Source organism: Tachysurus fulvidraco, chromosome 24 (assembly GCF_022655615.1).
Source record: "Tachysurus fulvidraco isolate hzauxx_2018 chromosome 24, HZAU_PFXX_2.0, whole genome shotgun sequence".
Classification (NCBI taxonomy): Eukaryota; Metazoa; Chordata; class Actinopteri; order Siluriformes; family Bagridae; genus Tachysurus; species Tachysurus fulvidraco.
In genome coordinates, this window is record NC_062541.1 from 9,800,277 (window position 1) to 9,822,355 (window position 22,079).

Consider the following 22,079-nt stretch of genomic DNA (forward strand, 5'->3'; position numbering starts at 1 on the left):
TGAGTGATTTTGAGATTAAACCCATCACACATTATTTGACAGTCAGGTTCTGCAATACTGGCACATCTATGATTATCTGGTTAAGCCTCCTATCTGAAAAAAAAGGCAAGGTAGGAGGCACTTTCATAAGGGATCTCAAAGACTTTTCCATGCAGAGATTACAGTTATACCAATGAGATTGTACCTCACCTTGCCTGATCTTGCCTTAAGTAGATTTCAAGCACCTTTATATCATCAGGTTGGTGCATGTGGAGTGCATTCTTCAGCTGAGACAAGTCTGTCTCCCTGCGCTATGTTTGCTGTTATTATCTGGCAACAAGCAGAATTCATTTCATCGATCCCTGTAACTATAGCTTAGAAAGCATAAAAGGTCCACCATCATTTTCTAGGGATATCATATGCTTTTTTTTATATGCAGTTTTTCTTCTGTTCAAAACATGCCAATTGTGAACAGTACCAAAAAGACAAAGGTGGTCATGGTCCTTTAGTCAAATCCTGTCATTAATACACAAATACTACACAGTATTTTAATCTCCATTTCCATGTTATATATCAATGTTTTGGGGGTTTTTTTTTGGTTAGTTTGTTCCTTTTATACATTAAGTAGATTTTTTTTACCCCACAAAACAACCAACCATTGTTGATATTCACTTAGGAAAAAGAGACTTATAAACTGAATAATAAATCATACCCTTTCTCGTATTTGGGGATTTCCCTTCTCAGGATGTTGTTTTAGTGTCAAGTTAATAGTTCTTTTTGAAAATGAATTAGGGTGGGTGGTCACTGCTCCAAGCGATAGATGGAGGGGGGAAATATGGTTGTTCCAGTAGATGGTGCTACAGACAGAACATATAAATAATATAGAAACGATTCTTCTGCTCCCTAGAAGCACTTAAGCAGTGAAACAAAGCACCATAGGTAAATGTGTGTCAGTACAGACTCTCCCATTAAATGAGGTGTTGTAAGTATTCACTTTTCTCTCTCTTGCCTATATGTTAGTTATATAATTCAAACCTGAAATATGATCCAGGAATGCTTAACACTTGCATTTGCAATGTTAGACCTTAGACAGAAATATTCACAGAGTACAAAAACACAAAAAGACAAAGCTGAGTTCATATCAATTGTTTATTCGTTTTAAAAACAAGATGGGGCTCTTTTCAAAATGTGGGCAAAGATTTATAAAATAAAATAATTAAAAAAAAAGTTTCCCATCTGTCATTTCCTTGAGTGTGCCTATGGGCTGAACAATAGGGTCACAGCAACAGTGTATGGACAGTCAGGCCTACAGCAAAGCCTTTAACTGACCCACTACTAAAGAGTAAGCATACATGGCAATTAAAAAGTACCTAAATCAAGCTATTCTCCTGTGTGTTTGTGTATGTGTGTGAGCACGCATGTAAAATAGTCCTAAAGAATGATTGCTTTTCTAAATTGGACTGAATATTGCACTCCCCAGAGATTCAGAAAACTAAAATGAAAGAACATGGCTCTGTAAAAGGGGAAAAGTGTCCTGGCCCCAACCATACGCCTGACAAGACTCGATAATTATAGTGAATAAATACAGTTGACATTAACACCCATCCTGACCCTAAATTAAAAGTGACTTCAGAAAACGGAGAAAAGAGCTCTTTTGGTCCATTTCAGCAACTAAAAATATTGTTTTAATAAAACAAGTTATTGTCTGATTTTGAAAAGTGTGTATATCCTTTTGTCCAATTATAACACCAATGTTCAATTTAATCAACAACCAAAAGCATTACACAAGCACACATCTTTTCATAATGGTTAAAATAATTCATTTCATAATAATGGAGAATAAAAAGTTATCCCATGATTGGACATTGGGATGTCATGAGGAACTGCTGTGTGTTATATCCATGACTGGTACACTGGTAACCAGGAGGCAGCCATATCTGTGTGCTTTGACCTCTCTCATTCATTCAGCTTGTGAATCCACAGATCAGATTTAATTTGTTACATCTCGATATTTCGATTAGTCATGACAGAATATTACCCATCATATTAATTACCCACAGCTTGCACTAGGTAAATTTTTTTCCCATTAGTTGTGTACAACTGGCACATTACTGGATGCAGCAGTTGTGACCATTGGCATCTTTGAACCGCAGGCGCATCTTGGGTCTGTATTTTTCGAGGTAAAGAAGCTGTTTGGAGTTGAAGGCTCCACGTCTCTTTCTGAAAACAGAACGAAAACAGGCGATGGGTAAGTGGTGAAGCCAAGAAATGAGTAGTACCAATAAAAAGGTTCTGTTTGTGCACATGTAGAACTTACTGCCGGATAAACTGCACTGCATCCTCATACTTCATCCCACTCTCAATCAGGGCCAAGGCCACAAGTACAGGTGCTCTACAGGAAAAGGAAAAACAATAAGATCTTTTTTTTCTTCCGCACATTAGGTCCGAGTTGACCACAAACCTCTGCAAATATCACAAAAAACTAGATTATAGGATAAATAGATCAATACACCTCAATTTGTCAACACAAACATATACAACACTGATCACAGGAAACAGAAATGAAAGAAATGGGGCACTTAAAATCTTAAAGAAAGTGTTTTAGGCTCTCAAATATGAAAACAACGTTGTCAATGTTGTGTCTGTTGGCTTCACTCCACCATCCATTCAATAACCGCCCAACTATATCATTTTGAATCCATCACTGGGGTTAACCTCTGGGTGGGATTTACTTGTTCTGACAAACAGTGAAAGACTTAGGGAGCTTCACACCTGACACTTTTGATTCGTTACCTTTGGCTAGAGGTTTTTAGGGCTGAAATAGCATAGGGTTTAAAACCCCTTCATTAACTGGCCATAAAAATGCAGAGAGAACATGGAGCCTCAAACAATACCTTAATAGATAATTATAGAAATGACCAGTAATTACTAAACATTTTTCACATCCAACAACATGTTCTACCTTTGGCAGTACAATTCTCCAGAACACAACACCTCTGTCTTTTGGGCCAATCTGTGTCTCAGTTTAGCAGTTCAGATTTACAGAAAAAGCATCTTCAGCACCACTTATTGTAGTGGGTGACACAACACCAACCTGCTTTCTCTCTGCAACTAAACCCACATTAGAGTTCAACTGGAATCGTATGGGTCATTTTGGTCCTGTGTTTTCACCTGCACCAAGATGCACTGAGGTTAGATCCAAATTGACTAAATACTATGTGACCTTAGATACCCGCTCACCCACAGGTTAAACATCTCTTAAAAACCCAAATATTTCCACCATTATTAACAACTCATCTTTGTGAGATATGTATAGTGGAATAAGAATTGATGTAAACACGTTCATTTCATTAATATGTAAACAGGATTAGATGAAAAAATATCATGAGGGAAATTAGTTTTATAACGAGCTATCAGCATAAGCCATTAGAAACATGGAAAAAGAAGGAGTTTTGTTTCTGTAAAGGTTTTATTTACCGGCCCAATCCCGCTACACAGTGCACGGCAATGCAGCATCCCGGTTCATCACGGAACTTGGTCTTCAACAAATTTAGCCAATCATCAACAATCTGGGTGGGGGGTGGAGCTCCATCATCAAAGGGCCAGTCCTGTAAGGGGGGAAACATGCGAGAAAATATGAACAAACTCGTGTCTAATTCAATAATGCATAACCATTCTGGAAACAGCAGAGAATTTAATAGAACTGAGGTCTGCATGTGCTCAATGGTTAGTCTGTTCTGTGAAGTACTTCCTTCTAAAACAATTCTGAAGTTTCAGAGAAGTGCCCAGGAATCATCTCTGAGCTAGAAAAGAGAAAGATCTGCCAAAGTCCCCCAAGGCTGAGCAACAAAGAAACGTAACAAATAGGAGAATGCAGGAGAGAGAGAGAGTTTGGGCCAAAAGAGGAGGCAGTCCAGTGATTAAAAGATAATCAGGCTGGGAAGACGAGATCAATATGGACAGGGAAAAAAGGGAGAGTGAAAGACAGCGAGTCACGGGGCAGTGAGTGGGAAATGGAAACAAAAAAGGAGGCTGGATAAGCGCTCTGAGGCAGGAGGTATCGAGTTCACTAAATTGACGCACAAGGCTAATATAATCTGGAGGGAGAGGTTGAATTTTCTGACAAATTCATTGTCGGAACATGGCCTTGTAGTGAAATCAATTATTGCTCATGAGTGAGAGAAAAAAGAAAAGGAAAGAGTTTCGAACGGGTGGCCTCCCTACTATGTTCCCACTGAACTGAAGTTTCTGCTCACTGCCAGCTAAAACAAGTCCTCTCTCTTTACTTCACTCATCCCTGTATACTCTCACACTCACTCTCTCTCCCATTCCTGCCCACAAGCTGCAAAACACACTCTGGTATTTTAATATGGTAAAACCCTTATGCTTGTTTTTATCATTCTGTACAAATACGTAGACGACAAGCCTGATACCCACGGAGTGCAGAATATTTGCACTCCCTGCTAAAAAAGGAGTTTAATAACTGTTCTAATACCCAGTGCTCTTTTCTTTCCCACTACACCACATTACCTTTATTCCTTTCCAGCACATTTGTTTCATTTTAATTCTTAAATTAGTTTAGTTGGGTCATGACCAAATAACATTTAAGAAAATAATGTGCTAGGGTAAAAATGTTTGGGATTACAAGAAAGGGTTAGAAATTTCCACCTTTAAAAAAGTTGCTGGCTTCTCTCTTAATTTAACCTCCGTCAACCATATAGCCAAGACAGAGAGATTTTGACTTTTATAACTTCCACAGCTGTCTAAATGTTTATTCATGACATCCTTTCAAAAGAGGCAGAAAAGTACAGATTATATGAGACACCATGATAGCAGACACAAATTTACAATCTGGCAGTTGACAAAATAAAGAATAAAACAGTCCATGTCAACAGATGTTTAAAATCTGTGCTGGAACAGTATAAAACATTCATGACAGGATAATTGTACAACCTCATCAGCCTCAAATCATCATGGTTCTTAGTATATCCCAGAGTAAAGGCCCCACCCCAAGCCAAGGGAAAAAAGGAATAACATAACTCAGTAGGCTAAACTGTCTTTGCCTGAATTTGCATTCGTCTTTCTGTTCCTTACTCATTGCTATCTAGCTATACGGAGGCATCGCATCCAAGCATGACTTGCACTTTTAAGAACAGAAGCTGGCCACCATTATTTTGTGATATGTATGAAACCAGCACACATTTCATTTTCTGCATAGCTAAACATCACTACTTCAGATTGTTCATCTAAATTCTCACCAAAAACCTGTATGACTGCAGCTGGTTAGAAAAACTGAACTGGATGCAGTTTGATGCAGTCTGAACTGAAGGATGCGGTATGTGAAAGATATGAATCGGTTTCTGGTAGCGATTACTTTCACTTTGCCTCGAGTCAAAACTCTCTATTCTTGTGACCCTGTAGAAACCAAGTGGGTAGGACTGCAGTCTCATGGGTTGGTTAAAGATGGTGCCGCTCTTTTGTGTTTTCTTAATGTGTGGACTGGTGTTCATTTTTGCTTAAAATTCTAAAACTACGAAATACAAAGGAGGCTAATCTGTACAAGGCTGGATTCATTTATTTATGATTATGGATTTATTACGGTTCATGAGTTGATACGAGTGAATAAAAAAAAAAAAAAAGGGAGTGGGGAAAGTGATGCAAATGGCATGATAAAGGAGACAAAAGAATACTCAAACCTAAGGGTCATTACTGACAACTTATGTTACTGTTGGGTATTTAGTTTGTTTTAGGTTTCTTGTTGCCCCACCTGCACTGAAACGTCTTTACGGGGCCACTGTATAGCAACTGTATGTAACAAACAAACCTTATTGCAGTTCTTGTACAAACGTGTACTGGAAGAGGAAAAGCTGAAAGTGGTGTGTGTAGACAATGTACACTGGCTGATACCACTGAGTTATGACAGAACACTACAGTACTGTTTTACTGAGGCTTAGATACAGGGGGAGCTCCTCGGGATTTTCCCTGCTTGAGGGGGTTTATTTAAGACAGCAAGCCAATGTTAGTCAGTATATTGAGTGAAAGTTTCTGTGTGTATGCTCCAAAATAATTTGAGTGTGCAAGAGAGTTATGGTAATAGACCTGAACAACAGTACTTACCAGGACCTGGATGCCCTCCCTCTCCACAGGCGCCTTGTCATAAGTGGCCTCGCACACGCGCACAACTGTGTTTACCTCAAATTTCTTCAGTTCCTTGAGGGCAGAGTCAAAGGAGCACAGGTTACTTCCTTGTGCCTTTTACATACACACACACACTTAGAGGAGGGTCAACATACACACCCTTACCTCTGTGAACTTGTTGAGGGTTGAGTTGGTAGGGTTGTGCGTGATGAGGAATCTCATGCACTCGTAGGTAATTTCAACAGCGGCAGGGCGGTTCATGTTGGCAAGACGGCTTTAAAACAGTAATAAAAATGTTTGTTTCCTGTTCCTTAAAAACACTTTGGCTCAGATTCAGCAAGGACTTATATTAAAAATAAATTAAAAAAGAAACAAAAATGAGTTTGGGTGAGATGGAGGGCACTGAACTACAAAAATAAAAAAATAAATACAAAAAATGTAGGATGTTCTAGTCCACAGTGCACAAATGATGTATAAAACAGGATGAATGAAAAGGTAAAAAATAAAATAAAATAAAAACAAAAAGAGACTATCCTTCAGTCATCTAATGAGACAACTGTAGATTACCCCATTCAGGAGAGGTGTTTTGGATTGACTGTAGAGACAGAAAGTGGCTGGGGTAGAAGAGAGAACTTGTTTGTGCTCAGGCTGAGGACTACGCGTAATCCCAGGAGGATTCAGGAGAGACAGGCAGGGCTCAGTGCTAGCTGTCAGGGGGGTTTCTGGGTAGCGTAGTCCCGTGGGGGGCTGATGATTCACTTGTTCACAATGCTGAGGTGCTGAGCATGGCAGAAGTCTCCACTCACAAACGCCATAAATGTGCGGGCCGGATCTGCACGGAAACACTGTCGAGAGGAAAAACAAGAGAAAAGTCAAGCGCTCAAACTAGGGGAGTTAAAATGCACTTACAATCACCATGTTTGTAAAGATCAGATTTCAAAATACATATTATATTATCAGAAATTTAGATCTATTTATGTATATAACATCTATTTCAAACTAAGGATGAAACACGATGCCACAATTTTCCTGAATGTCATTTCTAGAAAAATGCTAGACACAAGTGATTATACTTTCATTGCGTTTCATTACAGGTGTCCAAACTCGTTCATAATCATCAGTTTGTTTGTTTGACTGGGTGTTTTGAGATTTTGGCCCGTTTCATTTCAGAATCTTATAGTGATAAATGTTATATTCTACATTGAATTTCAGACAAAACCAAACCTAATTAAGCTCCTTGCCTGAACAATCAAATGTAAACTGCTTAGGATGTGAAGGATACATGCCACAAACCCACATCAGCTTCACACCTCTTAAACACTATCTATAAAATACAGTATATTCTCCATATAAAAACATAGTTACTTGCATGGTACATTGGGGATAGAGACATCAGCATGTTCTTATACCGGATGTTGAGCATCTCTACAAATGAGTAAGCTATCAATCTCACCAACATTTCAGTGTAGCCGAGTTAGTAACTTTTCCCATAATTACTAATTTGATTACTGAATAACAGAATGACAGGACTTGGTAGACCAGAGCTCAAAGAGGGTGAAAGAAAGAGAATATTGTGTTTGCAACCACCACAATGTAAATCATGTTCTTTACTTTTCCCAATCTTTCAGCTTTGCTCCGATGCATCCCGTTTTGTGCCCACTAGTAGGAATTAGGGTATATTCCTTTTCCGCGGAATAAAATGTTTACCGTTACAGGTTTTTCTATTCAGTGCATACCGTGAAATTTAAATTAGTGGGCGTGGTTAAGCTCACATGTAGCACGCCTGAATCTGAGAATGATTGAGAAGCGGCACATAAGCGTAGATAAGAAGCAAAACATGGAGAAATACATGATTGCTGATAAAGAAATCCCACAAACCAATCCCGAGCAGGAGGAGGAACTTCTTGTGAAACAAGGCGCGACATCAGTGATATGGACGTGGTTCGGGTTTACAAAGGCTGACAAAGAGCAGACAAATTTTAATTTGCAAACTGTGTCACATGAATGTAACCATTAGCCATGCTAGCACGAGTAACTTGTTTATGGCGAGGTTGATCTAAAAGTTGAGAGTCTCATTCACTACTAATGCTAAATACGAGAAAGCCTATTCTTTATGTTTAAAGTGTTAAAGTGGTATTTAATATATTAAGCACGTTCCTTTTGTTGATTTACCTGAAAAATTATTATTCCGTGATATATACCGCTACCGTGAAATAAAGATCGTTTCTAAAGATCACCCAATAGAAACAGGGTGAAAATAAAGGGAATAAAAGGAATAAAACAAAAAGGACTAGGTTGGGAAAATAGGACGAAAGCTGCTGTTTCACAAACACAATTTTTTTTTACTGTGGAAATGAAGAAAAACTTGTGAACTACATACACGTAGCATAAAACATGCACTGTGGAAAAGTTGTCCAGTCATTCTTGGCCTTTAGTACACAATTCTCAGACAATAAACATCTGTGAAAGAACTTCAGAGAACCTGGGTTAGACCGTGACCTTATAATTCACTGGAGAACGTGTGAACTCAAAAACTACATCCAAAACAGGCCACTGAATTATCAGCCCACAGTCAAACAGATCATTTTAAGTAGAAACTAAGGTACAAGGTCGTGTGATTGGGGCAAAGGAAACGGAGCAAACAAGACCTGGGCTAAGAAAATCAAGAGAAGCATTCTCAAACTTGCAACAAAGGGCCCCACTGACACACTGGTTCAAAGAGGGTAACTGAGCCTAATGTATTCCCACAGGGCAACTGAGACACAGCACAAGACATACTTTTACAGTACACACACTACACTGTACTTAGGCAAATTAATATGGTCATCAGGAACACTTTTACATAGCATACTTGAGCTCACATCCAGTAAACAGGACTGCAGCTGTTTAGCCTGAACCTTGAAATAGTTCCTCTGATCTGCTGAGAACACTTGCAAATCAAGCTGCCACATTTGCAAGCCTTCCTGTAATTACACTTCTTCTACATTGCAGAGGTGGAGAAGCAAGTGACATGTGCATAAATTGAAATGGCAAGTCTTCATGACAAAATGAAATGTTTCATAGACTGTTGTTGTGTTGAACTCATCATGAGATGCAACATGATATCAAGTGTAATGCTAACAAGCTGATGCATCCAAACAGGTTAGACACCCATGCTATAAATAGATCGTCTCATTAAGTGTTGTGTTAAACATACTGAGAGTAGCCTGAGCATTGTGAGATACTTTTCTGCTCACCACAGTTGTAAAGAGAAGATAAGTTTACTGGACACTTCCTGTCTGCATGAACCAGTCTAACATGTCTCTTCTGAACCCTCTCATCAAATAGAAGTTAAAGTTAGTTTTCTGTAATCCGAAAATTATTTCCAAAGTCACGGTGCAAATAAAATGCACTTCTGCTTTATTTATATATATATATATATATATATATATATATATATATATATATATATATATATATATATATAAAAACACAAATCAAGCTTGCATTCTAAACATGATTCTGCTCTCTGATAAGACCATAGCATATGGTTTTCATTTTATTAAAAGTATATAATTACCAGTATATTAAAGTACGTTCAGCTTTCTTTTATGAACCAAAACTGAATGAATGAATGTTAAGGAAAAATTTGATGCAGGTGTTAACAGTGCGGTTAACAGAAGGCACTTTCCCTTTTATTACTTCCGACCCCCCACTCCCTCGCAGCACCTAGGCAAACCCCTTTAAGGTGCACGCTGTGTTAGAAACCTTCACGTAATACACCTCGCCAGCCACACACACCCCCACACCAGCTGTATGCGGCATGAACAGACAACTAAAAAAAGTGAAAATGTGAACTTCTCAGAAATGGCTTAGTGTTCTGTGAAATGCAGCTTCTCGCTAACTAGCAAAGAGTTCACAGAGTACACAGTAACAGTGCCACTCTTCTTTTTATGTGACTCACTATTCTCACTGTCCTCAATATCTGTTCCTTATTCTCTTTTCACAGACTGCTCTGTGCAGCTGGGACTTAGAGAAAACAGCCGTTTTACAGAGTACACTGTGATAATGCACGATAATGAGGACAGATATCTACGAATAAAGTGAACACTAAATCCTAAATTTGATAGGCGCTTGAAAATAAGAACTCTAGGAAGGATGACTTTGCACATTTGGAACTAGGGTATTCTCCTTATTCATAACACATGCATGCAATGTTAGCCTGAAAGTTAAAGTTTAGACTAGCTGTGAGATCCTTGCTTCCTGTGTAGTAGTAAATTTACTCCAATGGCAAGAAAAGAATAAATCAGTATGAGAATGAATAAATCTTTATATACATACATACATAATTGATGGTATTAAAGAAAGGTATAATATAAGCATAGAGGGATTATCAAAAGTGGCCTGAAAAGCCTTCTTCATTAATGTTTTGTTCTACTTCTCCCTTGCTTGTAGAAAACATGGGGGATTATGGGGCTTTGGAAGGGCTAACATGCCCTACTCCAGAGTGCTAATCCTCCTCAGATCCCTTCAATTTAAGCTACAAATCCTTCCAAGGCACTTGAGCTGTACTGTACGGTGTCTCTCAGTGAAAAACAACCATGAGCTGCTCGGATACCCAAAAAGCCAGGGTGAGAAGTCACAGCATGTAAGCGCTCACTGGACTACAGAGCTGCCTGTGAGGAGCTGATTAGTTGAAGGTTAGAGGCAGAAAGATAATGAGAATTTAGCTTCACTATTAAACAACACCCTAAAATGAGCAGGCAATAAAATAAGTAAGGAATGAGGCCCAACACCAAGTTGAATTACACTTAACACTAACTTCCCGAAGCTTCTCATTCCACTTATATCACAGCAATTTTCCTAAGCTTTTTAATTAAATGACAATCTTAAACAAACATTTCATCAGTTTGGAGTGTTACGTTTGAAATGAACAAAACCAATTCCCAAAACAAAAAGGATCCACAAAGCCATCCTCCTCCAAATCTCTGGTCAGAAAACTTACATTTCAAATCTGACACTGGAAAAAGTCTTTAACCTTAAACAAACATCTCACAATATCAAAAGATGACACTTTCTAAAATCAGGTTGTGGTATGTCCACCAAACAAGCCACTACTGTTATTATAGAAATAAATATTAGAATGAACACATTTACATAAAACCTGCATTCTTGTGTCCAAGATGCTGTTATAGAAGCTGAATCAAAATAATCAGAAGACATTCGTAAAAAGTGTGCTACAATTCTTAATGCCAAGCAGGCCATGATACAGTACACTTGAAGATAGCAAGTAAAATGATATAGTATTAACATTTGATACTAAATCAATACTAGATCTAAAAAATGCAGTGATATTGCATTTAATATCCAATGTTTTAACCAGTGTAAGGCACTGAAAAATATACGCATAAACAAAGTAAGCTATGAGTTTATACTTGTACGAGTTTGTTCCATTTGAATACATGGAAAACTGGAAACGGATAAACCGGAGTCTGTCATTTACCTCTCTTCTTAATTATTTATTTGAGAAACACAAATTACCTGATATTACACAAATCTGATACCTCTCACCAGCAAGGCAATGGTAATCAGTGGAAAGTTACAAGTGTGACAGGGGGAAAAAAGAAACTACCACCAACTGGATTTTGTCCAGACCCAACCCCTCTGCATGATGCGGTGTATTAAAACTTTGGTAATATCTGAGTCAGCTGTATAGACTAGCTCCTTCCCAAGACAGGGTTGCAGCTGTAGTGTGAAGCTTTATCTCAGACTGCCTACAGATAGGTTGGGAGAGATTAGTGGCCTTGGGCTGGGGGACAGCAAGAACAGCAGCATGAGAGAGAGAGATAACCAACATGTCAACTTGCATACCTATACACTTCTGCAAGGACTAGAGGTGGATTTAGCAGCAGGATTGTAACCCCTGTTTTATCCCCATTTGAAGATATTTAAAACCAGAATGTATATGTATGATGGCAGGCAACTTTGTTTCTTGAACCTTCTTTGCTGTATATACATGACCAAAAAGGGACAAGCAAGATACAGAAACAATTGTGTTGAAATTGAGATTTTTTTCATTGCAAACATCTGTACCCCTTTGGACAAATAGTGTCTCCATTTTACAAAATCCTTCTAGATTTTTGAAGCCATGTAATGTATACACAACAAATTTGAGAGTCAGTAAACTTCTCATTTAAAAAGGCCAAGATGAGCTAACACTGAATTCTGCCTGTAAGCGAATCATATTGCATATGCTTTGTGCATTCAGCTTTAGGGAAAAAAAAAACAGAATCAAAGACTGTCATATTTTTTCTTACATTACATAAAAAGAAGTTATATCAGTTAAACAAGCTGAGAACACATGAGATAACGTGCAAAAACCAAACATGCAAAAAGTTTTAGAAATCCACTGCAAACCACCAACAGGGTCTCAAATTGAGTGAAATCTTTCAGACATGCATCATAAGCTAGACATATACTTAGCAGATTACATGGCTATGTCCTGCTGAACTTCTGCAAGCTAATATGAAAACATCTTACTGAGTTTGTACAGGAATAAAAGTATGAGGCATAGCTTTTTTTGAAGCAGTGCAGGTGACATGAAGCCCAGCTACTGAATTTTCTTCTTGGTCATGTCAATTTTATTCATGTCAAACAGCTACTCCGCCAACACTGGTGCCCCCAAGGTTGTGTTCTCTCCACACTGCTCCTCTTCCTGTACACCAACGACTACACCTCTAATGACCCCTCCGTCAAGCTCCTGGGGTTTGCGGACGACACTACAGTCATCGGCCTCATCAAAGACGGAGACGAGTCTGCCTGCAGACAGGAGGTTAAAGAGCTGCCTGAGGCAGTCACAACAACTTGGAGCTCAATACGCTCAAAACATTGGAGATGATAGTGGACTTCAGAAGAAACCCCTTGTACTCCCCCTACCTACCATCATGGACAGCACTGTGGCTGTTGTGAAGGCATTCACGTTCCTGGGATCCACCATCTAAGTTGGGACACTCACATTTACACCACTCTTAAACTTAAAATGGCCCAACAAAGCAGTGGTCCCCAACCCCCGGGCCAAATGGTACCGGGCCGCCCAAGAAACATTAAATTATTTCCATTTTATTTACTCTCGGGTTTGTGTGACTTTCCATGGATGAGAGGTTAATAACCGGGAGCTGAGAGACGTCACCTAAAGCCGCAACAATACCGCGCAGGCGCAAAATATGATATCGGGCCGGGTTTAGGTGACGTCTGGAGCTGAGCAGCTACAAGCGGCAGTGGCATTGTAGCTTTGGTGGAGAGAGGAGGTGTGTATCGCTCTTCTCTCTGTTCACCGGTACTCTCTCATGTTTAACAGTGCTTAGTGTACGTGTATATTGTGTTTGCTCAAATTTAACCCTCAAATGAGCAAAAATGAGCACGAAACAGATGTCGTTACAAAGTTAGAAACTCTGCCAGTGTTTTGGATTAAAGTCATGGTGGAATACCCTGAGATTGCCACCACAGCACTTAAATCCCTATTGCCATTTCCGACATGCTATCTGTGTGAAGCGGGGTTTTCTGCAGTGACGGCAACCAAAACAAAACAACGGAATAAACTGGACATAAGCAACACACTTCAGGTGTCATTGTCTCTTATTACCCCAGATTGAACCTAGTTGCAAAGAAACACGCTCAGGGTTCTCGTTGATTTAGCGTTGTAGTGAGTTAAAAAGGCATGTTTAAATATAATTAAAGTAAAATTATTAATTTTATTTTAATTGTATAGCCGCCAACCCCCACCCCCAGCGGGCCATGGTAAAATTATCAAACATTGACCGGTCCGCGGTGAAAAAAAGGTTGGGGACCACTGCAACAAAGGATGTACTTCCTTAGGCAGTTGAGGAATTTTAACCTGCCACTGGAGCTGCTGAAACAGTTCTGTTCAGCTATCATCAAGTCTGTTCTGTGCACAATCAATAACTGTCTGGTTTGGCTCAGAAACAAAATCAGACATCAGAAGACTACGGAGAACGATTATGATTGCCAAAAGGATTATTAGTGCTCCCCTGCCCACCCTTCAAAAACTGTATATATCCAGAGTGAGGAAAAAGGCTCAGAAAGTCACTCTGAATCCCTCGCATCCAAGTCATCCACTTTTTGAACTTTTACCATAAATGGTTACCATTTCCATTCTAGTACATCCCTGCATCTCATTCTAGTCTGATCCGTTCTACCATCTATAGCACAACTGTACATACAATTTGTTTTTCAATTTTTTTACGTGTGTATTTTTTTGAATTGTCATCTTGTTGTCTCTGTGTACTGGAAGCGTATGACAAACAAATTCCTTGTATGCTCAAGCATATTCATGTCATTTTGTAGCCTAACATTAAAGGAGTGTTATAAGCAGGGGTATAGTTTAGATATGCAACATAGAAACCCATTTTGAACAATACATGTGGTGTGAAAAACACCCACCACTCCTCACATACATTTGACTATTTCCAATGTTGAGCTTGCAGTGGTTACAATAATTGCTGTTGAACTTAAGGCATTTATGTAAATGCTTATTGTTTGTTGTAGAATATTATGAGCTTTTATGTCCTAAATGGTATAAATTGCAATTAAGGGCTTACAAATTGAATTCTGGGTGCTTTTAAATTCTCATTCATTCATTGCCAAAGTATTGCGTTGTTATAGAATAGTATAGGACAACTTAGTCGAATCATCAAAGACAAAACTTCAGTGCCATAACAATCCTAATCATTTTAGAGGACAAGTAGCAAAGGACATCTACCATGCGCTGATGTGTGTACAGTATACCAATCAGACCTAGAGGTAAAATATCCACCCACATACTCAGACATATAAACCCCACCCTTCCCCAATTGCAAAGGACAAATGTTCTGACCCAGTACACACCAACCGTGTTCTCAGGCCAAGGTGACAGTGTTCCCCTTGAGATAGTACGGTCATTAATCGCTGATTCACAAAGTGCAGCAACAGGGCAAAACAACCCATTGATAACAGTGTGACACAAAGGCATACAAGACATCCAATAACTGGAAATGTCCCTGATGTTGGTGCACTCTCATGATGCAGTCCACATTGGTGCAGGTATCAGACCCAGAAGACAATGGTATTTAAAAGGTCTAAAACAGTGTACAACACCCACACATACACACATAAAACCTACTGTGACTTTACAAACAGATACATACTTATTCCACAAAGTTTCTTATTATATCTATGCAAGGCATGCTAGAATTAAACACGTGTTAGATTTCTCATTACAGCAACATAAATATGAAACTGCAGGCATCTTTAGGCTGACATTAACACGTCTGTAAGCATTCCCCATTTTTCACTTGGTGTGCTGACAACTTGGCACCGGTTCAGTTGAGATGTTACCATGGCCATCGTCCAAGGTCCTAGACCAGTTTGAGCTGCTTTACTCCACCACCATATACCATCAATTCGCTAAAACCACACAGTTACTGCAACACCAACCCACACAATTATCCCAACATTCGAGAGGTTAAATTCCACAATCATTCTGATGAAAGAGATCCGCAGCCGGTGACCAAACACAGACAGGACACTCCACTTCTTCCAAAGTGCACTTTTGCACATACACACAGATGGATCTAAAATGAACATACATAAAACAACAAGTTGGAAAGATGTAAATCCATACCCCTCACTCTGCATTCTTTTTGCCTGAAGGGGTTTCTACACAAAACTGGAGCACTGGAGCTTTTAAGATTAAAGGTTAAGCGTTGCCAACACTCAGGCAGGAATTTGCAGGGGTTTTTTTTACTTAAAAAAAAGGAGCTAGGTAAAACATTTCACATTAACATCCATTTATTTTAACCGGTAACATTTAGAAACTATTCTACATGACGAGTGAGATAAAGGAAAACTTCACATAACCAACCACCGGTACCAGCTGTTAAATACTTAACCATGTGCTGACACCAGTTTCAGCTGAGTGTTTTTGTGGTCAGGTTTTTGTTTGTGCTACAGCAACACAGGAGATTAATGAAACTTGACTACAGGAAGGGGAACTTGAATTGACAAGAACAGAAACACTCAACATTGCATATTCAACAAAACTCAACGGAACGAGAAGTGTCAATTCTCAGCAGAGCGTTTCTTGAAAACTTGCACACAGATGGTGTAAGACAAAATAAAAATAATGACCAGTGTCCATGTTTAGTATGTGGCAGATTCTTAACGCATAATTAAGATATGCAGTATTTAATCAGGGCTGAAAATAAAACTGATGAATATAGGCCCAGCAGCTATAAATACACCTGAGGCTACACACATTCCAGTGGCTCGTCTGCCTGCGTTCCACAAGTGCTTTCCAACCATAAAAAAGGATTCGCCCCCATAATCCTCATATGGTCAGACTCATAATTAATAATCACATGTTAATTTAAGGACCAGTCTTCTTTGCTGTTGGTTTGGGAATCATTCTACCAAAAACATATGCTGAAATAATTGTTTCAGCCGAAGAAACGTTCCCTCATTTGCCATATTTCTGTTAAACTGATGATGGGTGATCTAAGCACAAACGTGACTTATTAAGATAAAGATCAATACAGTAAAGGCAGCTTATTTGCTTATCAGCAATACCGATCACATCACTGACAAGAAGCAATGGCAGTGCATCAAGCTGTGTGCACACAACACTGGGGAATATTTTAATAGAGAACACAGGGTCAGGGCCCTAGAGTGCAAAGTGCTACCAGCTGTACATGACAACACCAGCAACAAGACAGGTGCCACTGCCAAGAGACAGTGAACAGGGAATCGTTGCCTTGGTCTGCCCTGAAAGTTCAACAGCCCATTACTGAGGGATTTAAAGCTACCAGAAGAAAGGGTAGCTCAAATGAGCTCAGATGTACTAGATGCCGGGGTTTCTTTTGCTGCAAAACCTGTTAGAATTCAGCTGCAGGTATTATAATGCCGCTGTTTTCTGACAGACGCATAACCCACAGTCAGATGCCAAATATCCGGAGTTCATAACTGACTACTTCCAGACTGAAGGAAACACCACATAGTGTGAAGATCATATTCACCAGTGACACCAATGCAGTGTCTGTGATATTCCAGTTATGGCCAGTTTTCAGTGGATTAAGCATGGAGGGCATAAAATATACCTTTTAATTGAATATCTGCCTTACTCTACAACCACACTAACCATTCAGAAAGCTGTCAAAGAACAAAGTACTCTCAAGTTTAGATATGACACAATAAATATGCTGTATGCTGTAAAGGTAAATGAAATAGACAATCCTCCAGTATGTGTGGTCTAAAGCTGGAAGAAATTCCTATTGATTGTCTGACGAGCAAAAATTTGACTTTCATTAAATGGCTTTAGAGACATTATGTAGAAAACTAAAACTTGGAAAAAAATGGAAGTATTTATATTGTAGTATCATGATATATACAAAATAATACAAAAGATTCAACTTGGTTTGTCAGGTTTAAAATTAGATGTAATAAATAATTACAATTGATCAATATCATATTAATACAGATCAACTATTTAAAATCTTCCTACAAGATGAAAATGGTGACTCCTAAAATAACCAAATACAAACTGAACCGCTGAGTCAACCTCTATATGTAGTGGCTACCGGCATAGCAAGCGTTCTCGAAAACAGAACAGTTTTCCAAAACCGACCTCAGTGTCAACAATCTTTGAAGCTCCCTTTGGCCACAACACATCAAACAAATTAACACAAATGTGTTTGGTGTTAAAAAAAGAAAACAAATGTGTGTATTGTTTAAATATGAAGGACTATCAATTTAATTACTGTCCCTAGACCTTTGTCAAATTTAAACATCAATAAAAGCACCAATACTGCACATTTGTATTTAAATAGTTGCATTAACATCACCTGGCAATTTGTGCTGTGACAGATTACAGAACAAATTGTGTTGGAGCAAAAATGAAAACAAAACCACTACCATACCAACTAACAACTCACGGCCACATTTTGTAAAGGTGCAGACACTTGCAAATACTGCCACAAGTCGTGTCACTTCCTTGCCGTTGCCACTTCTGTAACAGTGAATTTGTAAAATAAGAGGCACATGTAAATGCAATAAACAACCGTGTTAAGAAGCCAAGTGATTCCATGTCTACTCACATGTACAATCTGTACTATTCTGAAAAGTGATAACATTCACATCATACATATATACACACGTCTTTATGCTCCATTTGTCTCTGATCTTCCTCCTCCAGGTCTACTCACTGGCAAAATGTATATTTTACAGCTTCTGGATCAAAGCATACCATTTAGCATAAAATAACTTTACAATTTAAATAAAAATACAACAACAAAAAATTAGATAACTAGCATGATTAATGAGATTAGGAAAAGGAGATTAAGATTAAGAGGCTGGATAGAGGTCAAACGGATCTTCTCATGGAAATAGTACCTTTATATGGATCACTATGTACACGGAAGTGCAAAGTCCTGAAGATGTATGAGAAATACCATTGAATGTAGAGGAAAAGGTTAACCACAGTGAGCTTAAAAACCTTGAGATAAACTCGGAGAACATTGCATTTTTAACCGTTAACTAAAAAAGATACGAGATATACAATCACAAAGAAAAATATTTTACAAAACCTGTCACCTGAAGTAAATATATATCCAGAAATGTCAAACTGTTATTTTGAAAACAGGTGCATTCTTGTTTTAGGCAAGAGTAATCTCTGCATCTATGTGGTTCATGTTCAATTTCAAATAAAGACTCAGACAATTCAGCATATGTTATGTTGATTAACTTATTTGTAGGCTTCTTTATTTTAAGTTTCTTGCCTATAGGTCTTTACTTTTGGTATGAAAAGATGCAGAAAATTTTTAAAACACAGTTCAAGAGGAATCTTCAGAGTAGACAGCGAGTAAACAGCTTTCCAGGTCAAAGATCTGATAGTAATAGTGATATGGACACCTAGTTAAATGTTAATTATATGATTATAAGACACAATGATGAAGCATAAAGACTTGCATTCCTAACAAGTAATATGCTTAGTGTAAGTTTAACCAGTTAAGTAAGTGTTAAAGGTTGCTGTAACAGTCATATAAATACTTGGCCTTCTGAATTTGCTCTAAAAATTAGCCGCATAGTGAAAGTGCAATGAATAAGTTGGGAGATTTAAAAGACATTTTCCATGTGTTTACAACAACACTGATAGTAGTGCCAGCTGTAATTCAAACCACAAGTTTATATAAAAAGTGCATTTCTATAATAACCACTGACAATAGAACTCATATGGCAGATCCTCAACATAATCTAAGCTTAACAATTAAGCAGTTTCAAATTGTACTCAAGTTTTCCAATCATGGTAGAGTCTTCAGGACAAACAAGGTTGCCCTTTTCGATTTCTCTGTAACATCACAAGTTGCATTTATTCATCTTATCGAATTCGACACAGACACACAGACAGAGTGAGTGAGTGAATGAGAGAGTGAGTGAGTGAGTGAGTGAGTGAGTGAGTGAGAGAGCGAGAGTGGCTACTTGAAAAGGGACTAACTGTTTATAGCTACTATAAAGTTAAGTAATAACTTCAATTAAAAAAAATCAATTAATGGGAGTAATAAAACTACTTTAGGTGTTGTACTAATATGCTGTCTATAGATATTACAGTAAATCATGCAATAAAACTCCAGAAACATACAAGAGCATCTATTGTTAAACGTCGTTTTAAAGTCAGTACAAATTAAACCAGCACACTATTCAATCTCACTCAGTCTACTTAAAAACCATGTTTATCTGAATGATGTGTTGAGTGTTAATGAAGTGTTAAAAACGTTCACTACTCATTAAAAAGAAATGGGTAGGTTTAGTGTTTGTTTACTAACGCGTCGATCACCTTATGTCGTATTAAATAAACTGTTTTATAAACGAATTCATTAAAAGAATGAACCGGTTATATTATTTTTAATGCCCTTGATCATGCCCAGACATGCTTCAGTACACTTGTTCACACTTGTCACAAATCTATGTGCATCTTGGTGAAAGGAGAAAACAGCAAGAAATAACTAGCGGATCTCACACACATTACAAGCCGAGAGAGAAAATGAATGACTAATTAAAACATAGAAATATCTATAAAAAAAATCTATACTTATGTTAACTGCAGACTTCTCTATCTAAACTCTTATTTCAAACGAATCCAGAGATTCTTCTAACCTATATATAACCTATATAATAACCTATATAATATTAACATTATGACGAGTCTGTTTGAGTTAACACTTCTGTTAAAAATAGACAACTAGACAAGACTGAAGACTCGGATAGTTAATGCTACGTTCTTTTACCAGCCGGCGGAAGCGGTAACAACGTCAACCGCGCTAACGTGAACAGCTAGCCAGCTTAACATACAGGTCTAACTCTGATCTGGTTAACATAGAAAACCGAAAATAACGAGCTTAACGTTGTGCTGACACTCAAAAACACGGTACTCCAGACGTCTGTAGCTTTAGTTTTTATTGCTAGGCAACTGGCAGTCAAATGGAACGCGTGGCTTGCTAAGCTAGCTAGTTAACCAGTCGGCACTAAACCAGATGTATACATCTTTGTGACATATTTGTAAGATATTACAATCCAAAAACAATTTATCATGCTGTAAAATATTCCATAGAAACACTAAGCAGATAGATTATACGTGCTTCTGAAATGTTTCGTGCTCGCAAATGGCTGCCACATTTCCCCGTTAGCCTGCTATGGTAGCTAACTTGAGTAGCCGGCTAGCTGCGACCGATTGTTAGCTAACTACCCTGAGACGCTGCTGCTGCAGGAAAATGCGTATTTTTATAAAAAAAAAAAAAAAAGACAGGGATTTATAACTACTTACAACAAACAGGATGAACATTGAAATCCCGTGACAATCGCTGAGAAGACGTACAGGAGCAAGTTTTTTATTTATTTTTTTTTTTGCGCTAGTTTTTATTTTGGTTCCTCGTCACACACTAAACAAGTCTGTTCTCTCGACTCAGTAGTATCGGGGGCGAGGCTACAAAGGCTTGGAATCGATTCGCAAAAGAGTCGATTCTCCAAAACCCAAGAATCAAATATTATACAATGAAATTGGTTCGGTAATTTGGAAAAACATATACATGTAAAATAAATAAATAAATAAATAAATTCTAATGAAGCTGGCTCAAGTATCTTAACTTATCGTAGCATTTCTTACTAAATTGTATTTTTAAATTAGAAGGTAATTAAATGCTCATATCTAGCCCAATAAACGTGGTAAAACGCCAAGACACCGTGTCATCTTAATAGACTAAACGTTTAATTAATATGACAGTGTTTATTTCATACTCATAAAGAATCGTGAGGAATCAAACTCAGAATCGATTCAAACGTATCCGGATTTAAACCGCCGTAGAGCCAAACGGGGGCGTCGTGACGTCACGCCTACGTCAAACGGCCATTTGACAGTTATTTCCAGGGGCGTGACTCAGAGAGTGACTCGGTCGCAAGATTTATCTAGAAAGAGGTTGTTCTTCAGAGCCGGTTGCGTGACACCTTAACAGCTCTTTGCGTAATGAACAGCCGACTTGAGATATAATGTCAGAAAAAAAGAATCGTACTTGTAAGACGGCCAAGATTTCGAATGAAGCTTCTTGACTTGACTCTTGATTCAGAGTCATAGAGTGACTGGAAAGAGTGAGCCAGTCACTTGACTCTATGAATCGACTCTTTACTCTTGAGTCATAGAGTCAAGTGACTGGAAAGAGTGAGCCACGACACATGACGTAGCATGAGTACTGTTATTAAATAAGCTTATATTCATATTCACACCTAGTAATAAATAATGCCTTTCAGGTTCACACAGAAAATGACTAACCGATGGAACTAATTTGCATATTCATTAATCGACATGAGTATTTACATAGAAATTGTATGAAGAAGGAATAGAATAGAAATGTTTTTTTTTGTTTTTGTTTTTGTTTTTTAAATAA

At 38.2% G+C, this 22,079-nt stretch overlaps 1 protein-coding gene across 1 annotated transcript; it reads right to left on the bottom strand.

The window, feature by feature from the left end:
* Positions 1–1,110: 1,110 nt before the first annotated feature.
* Positions 1,111–21,123, bottom strand: ptp4a2b (protein tyrosine phosphatase 4A2b). The gene is made up of 7 exons (XM_027175666.2): positions 20,966–21,123; positions 6,685–6,962; positions 6,283–6,391; positions 6,097–6,189; positions 3,457–3,587; positions 2,297–2,371; positions 1,111–2,199 (listed from the first exon to the last, which is right to left on the bottom strand). Exons 2-7 carry the CDS (start codon positions 6,687–6,689, stop codon positions 2,088–2,090), a joined length of 525 nt encoding a protein of 174 aa, XP_027031467.1. The 5' UTR covers positions 6,690–6,962; positions 20,966–21,123; the 3' UTR covers positions 1,111–2,087.
* Positions 21,124–22,079: the final 956 nt, after the last annotated feature.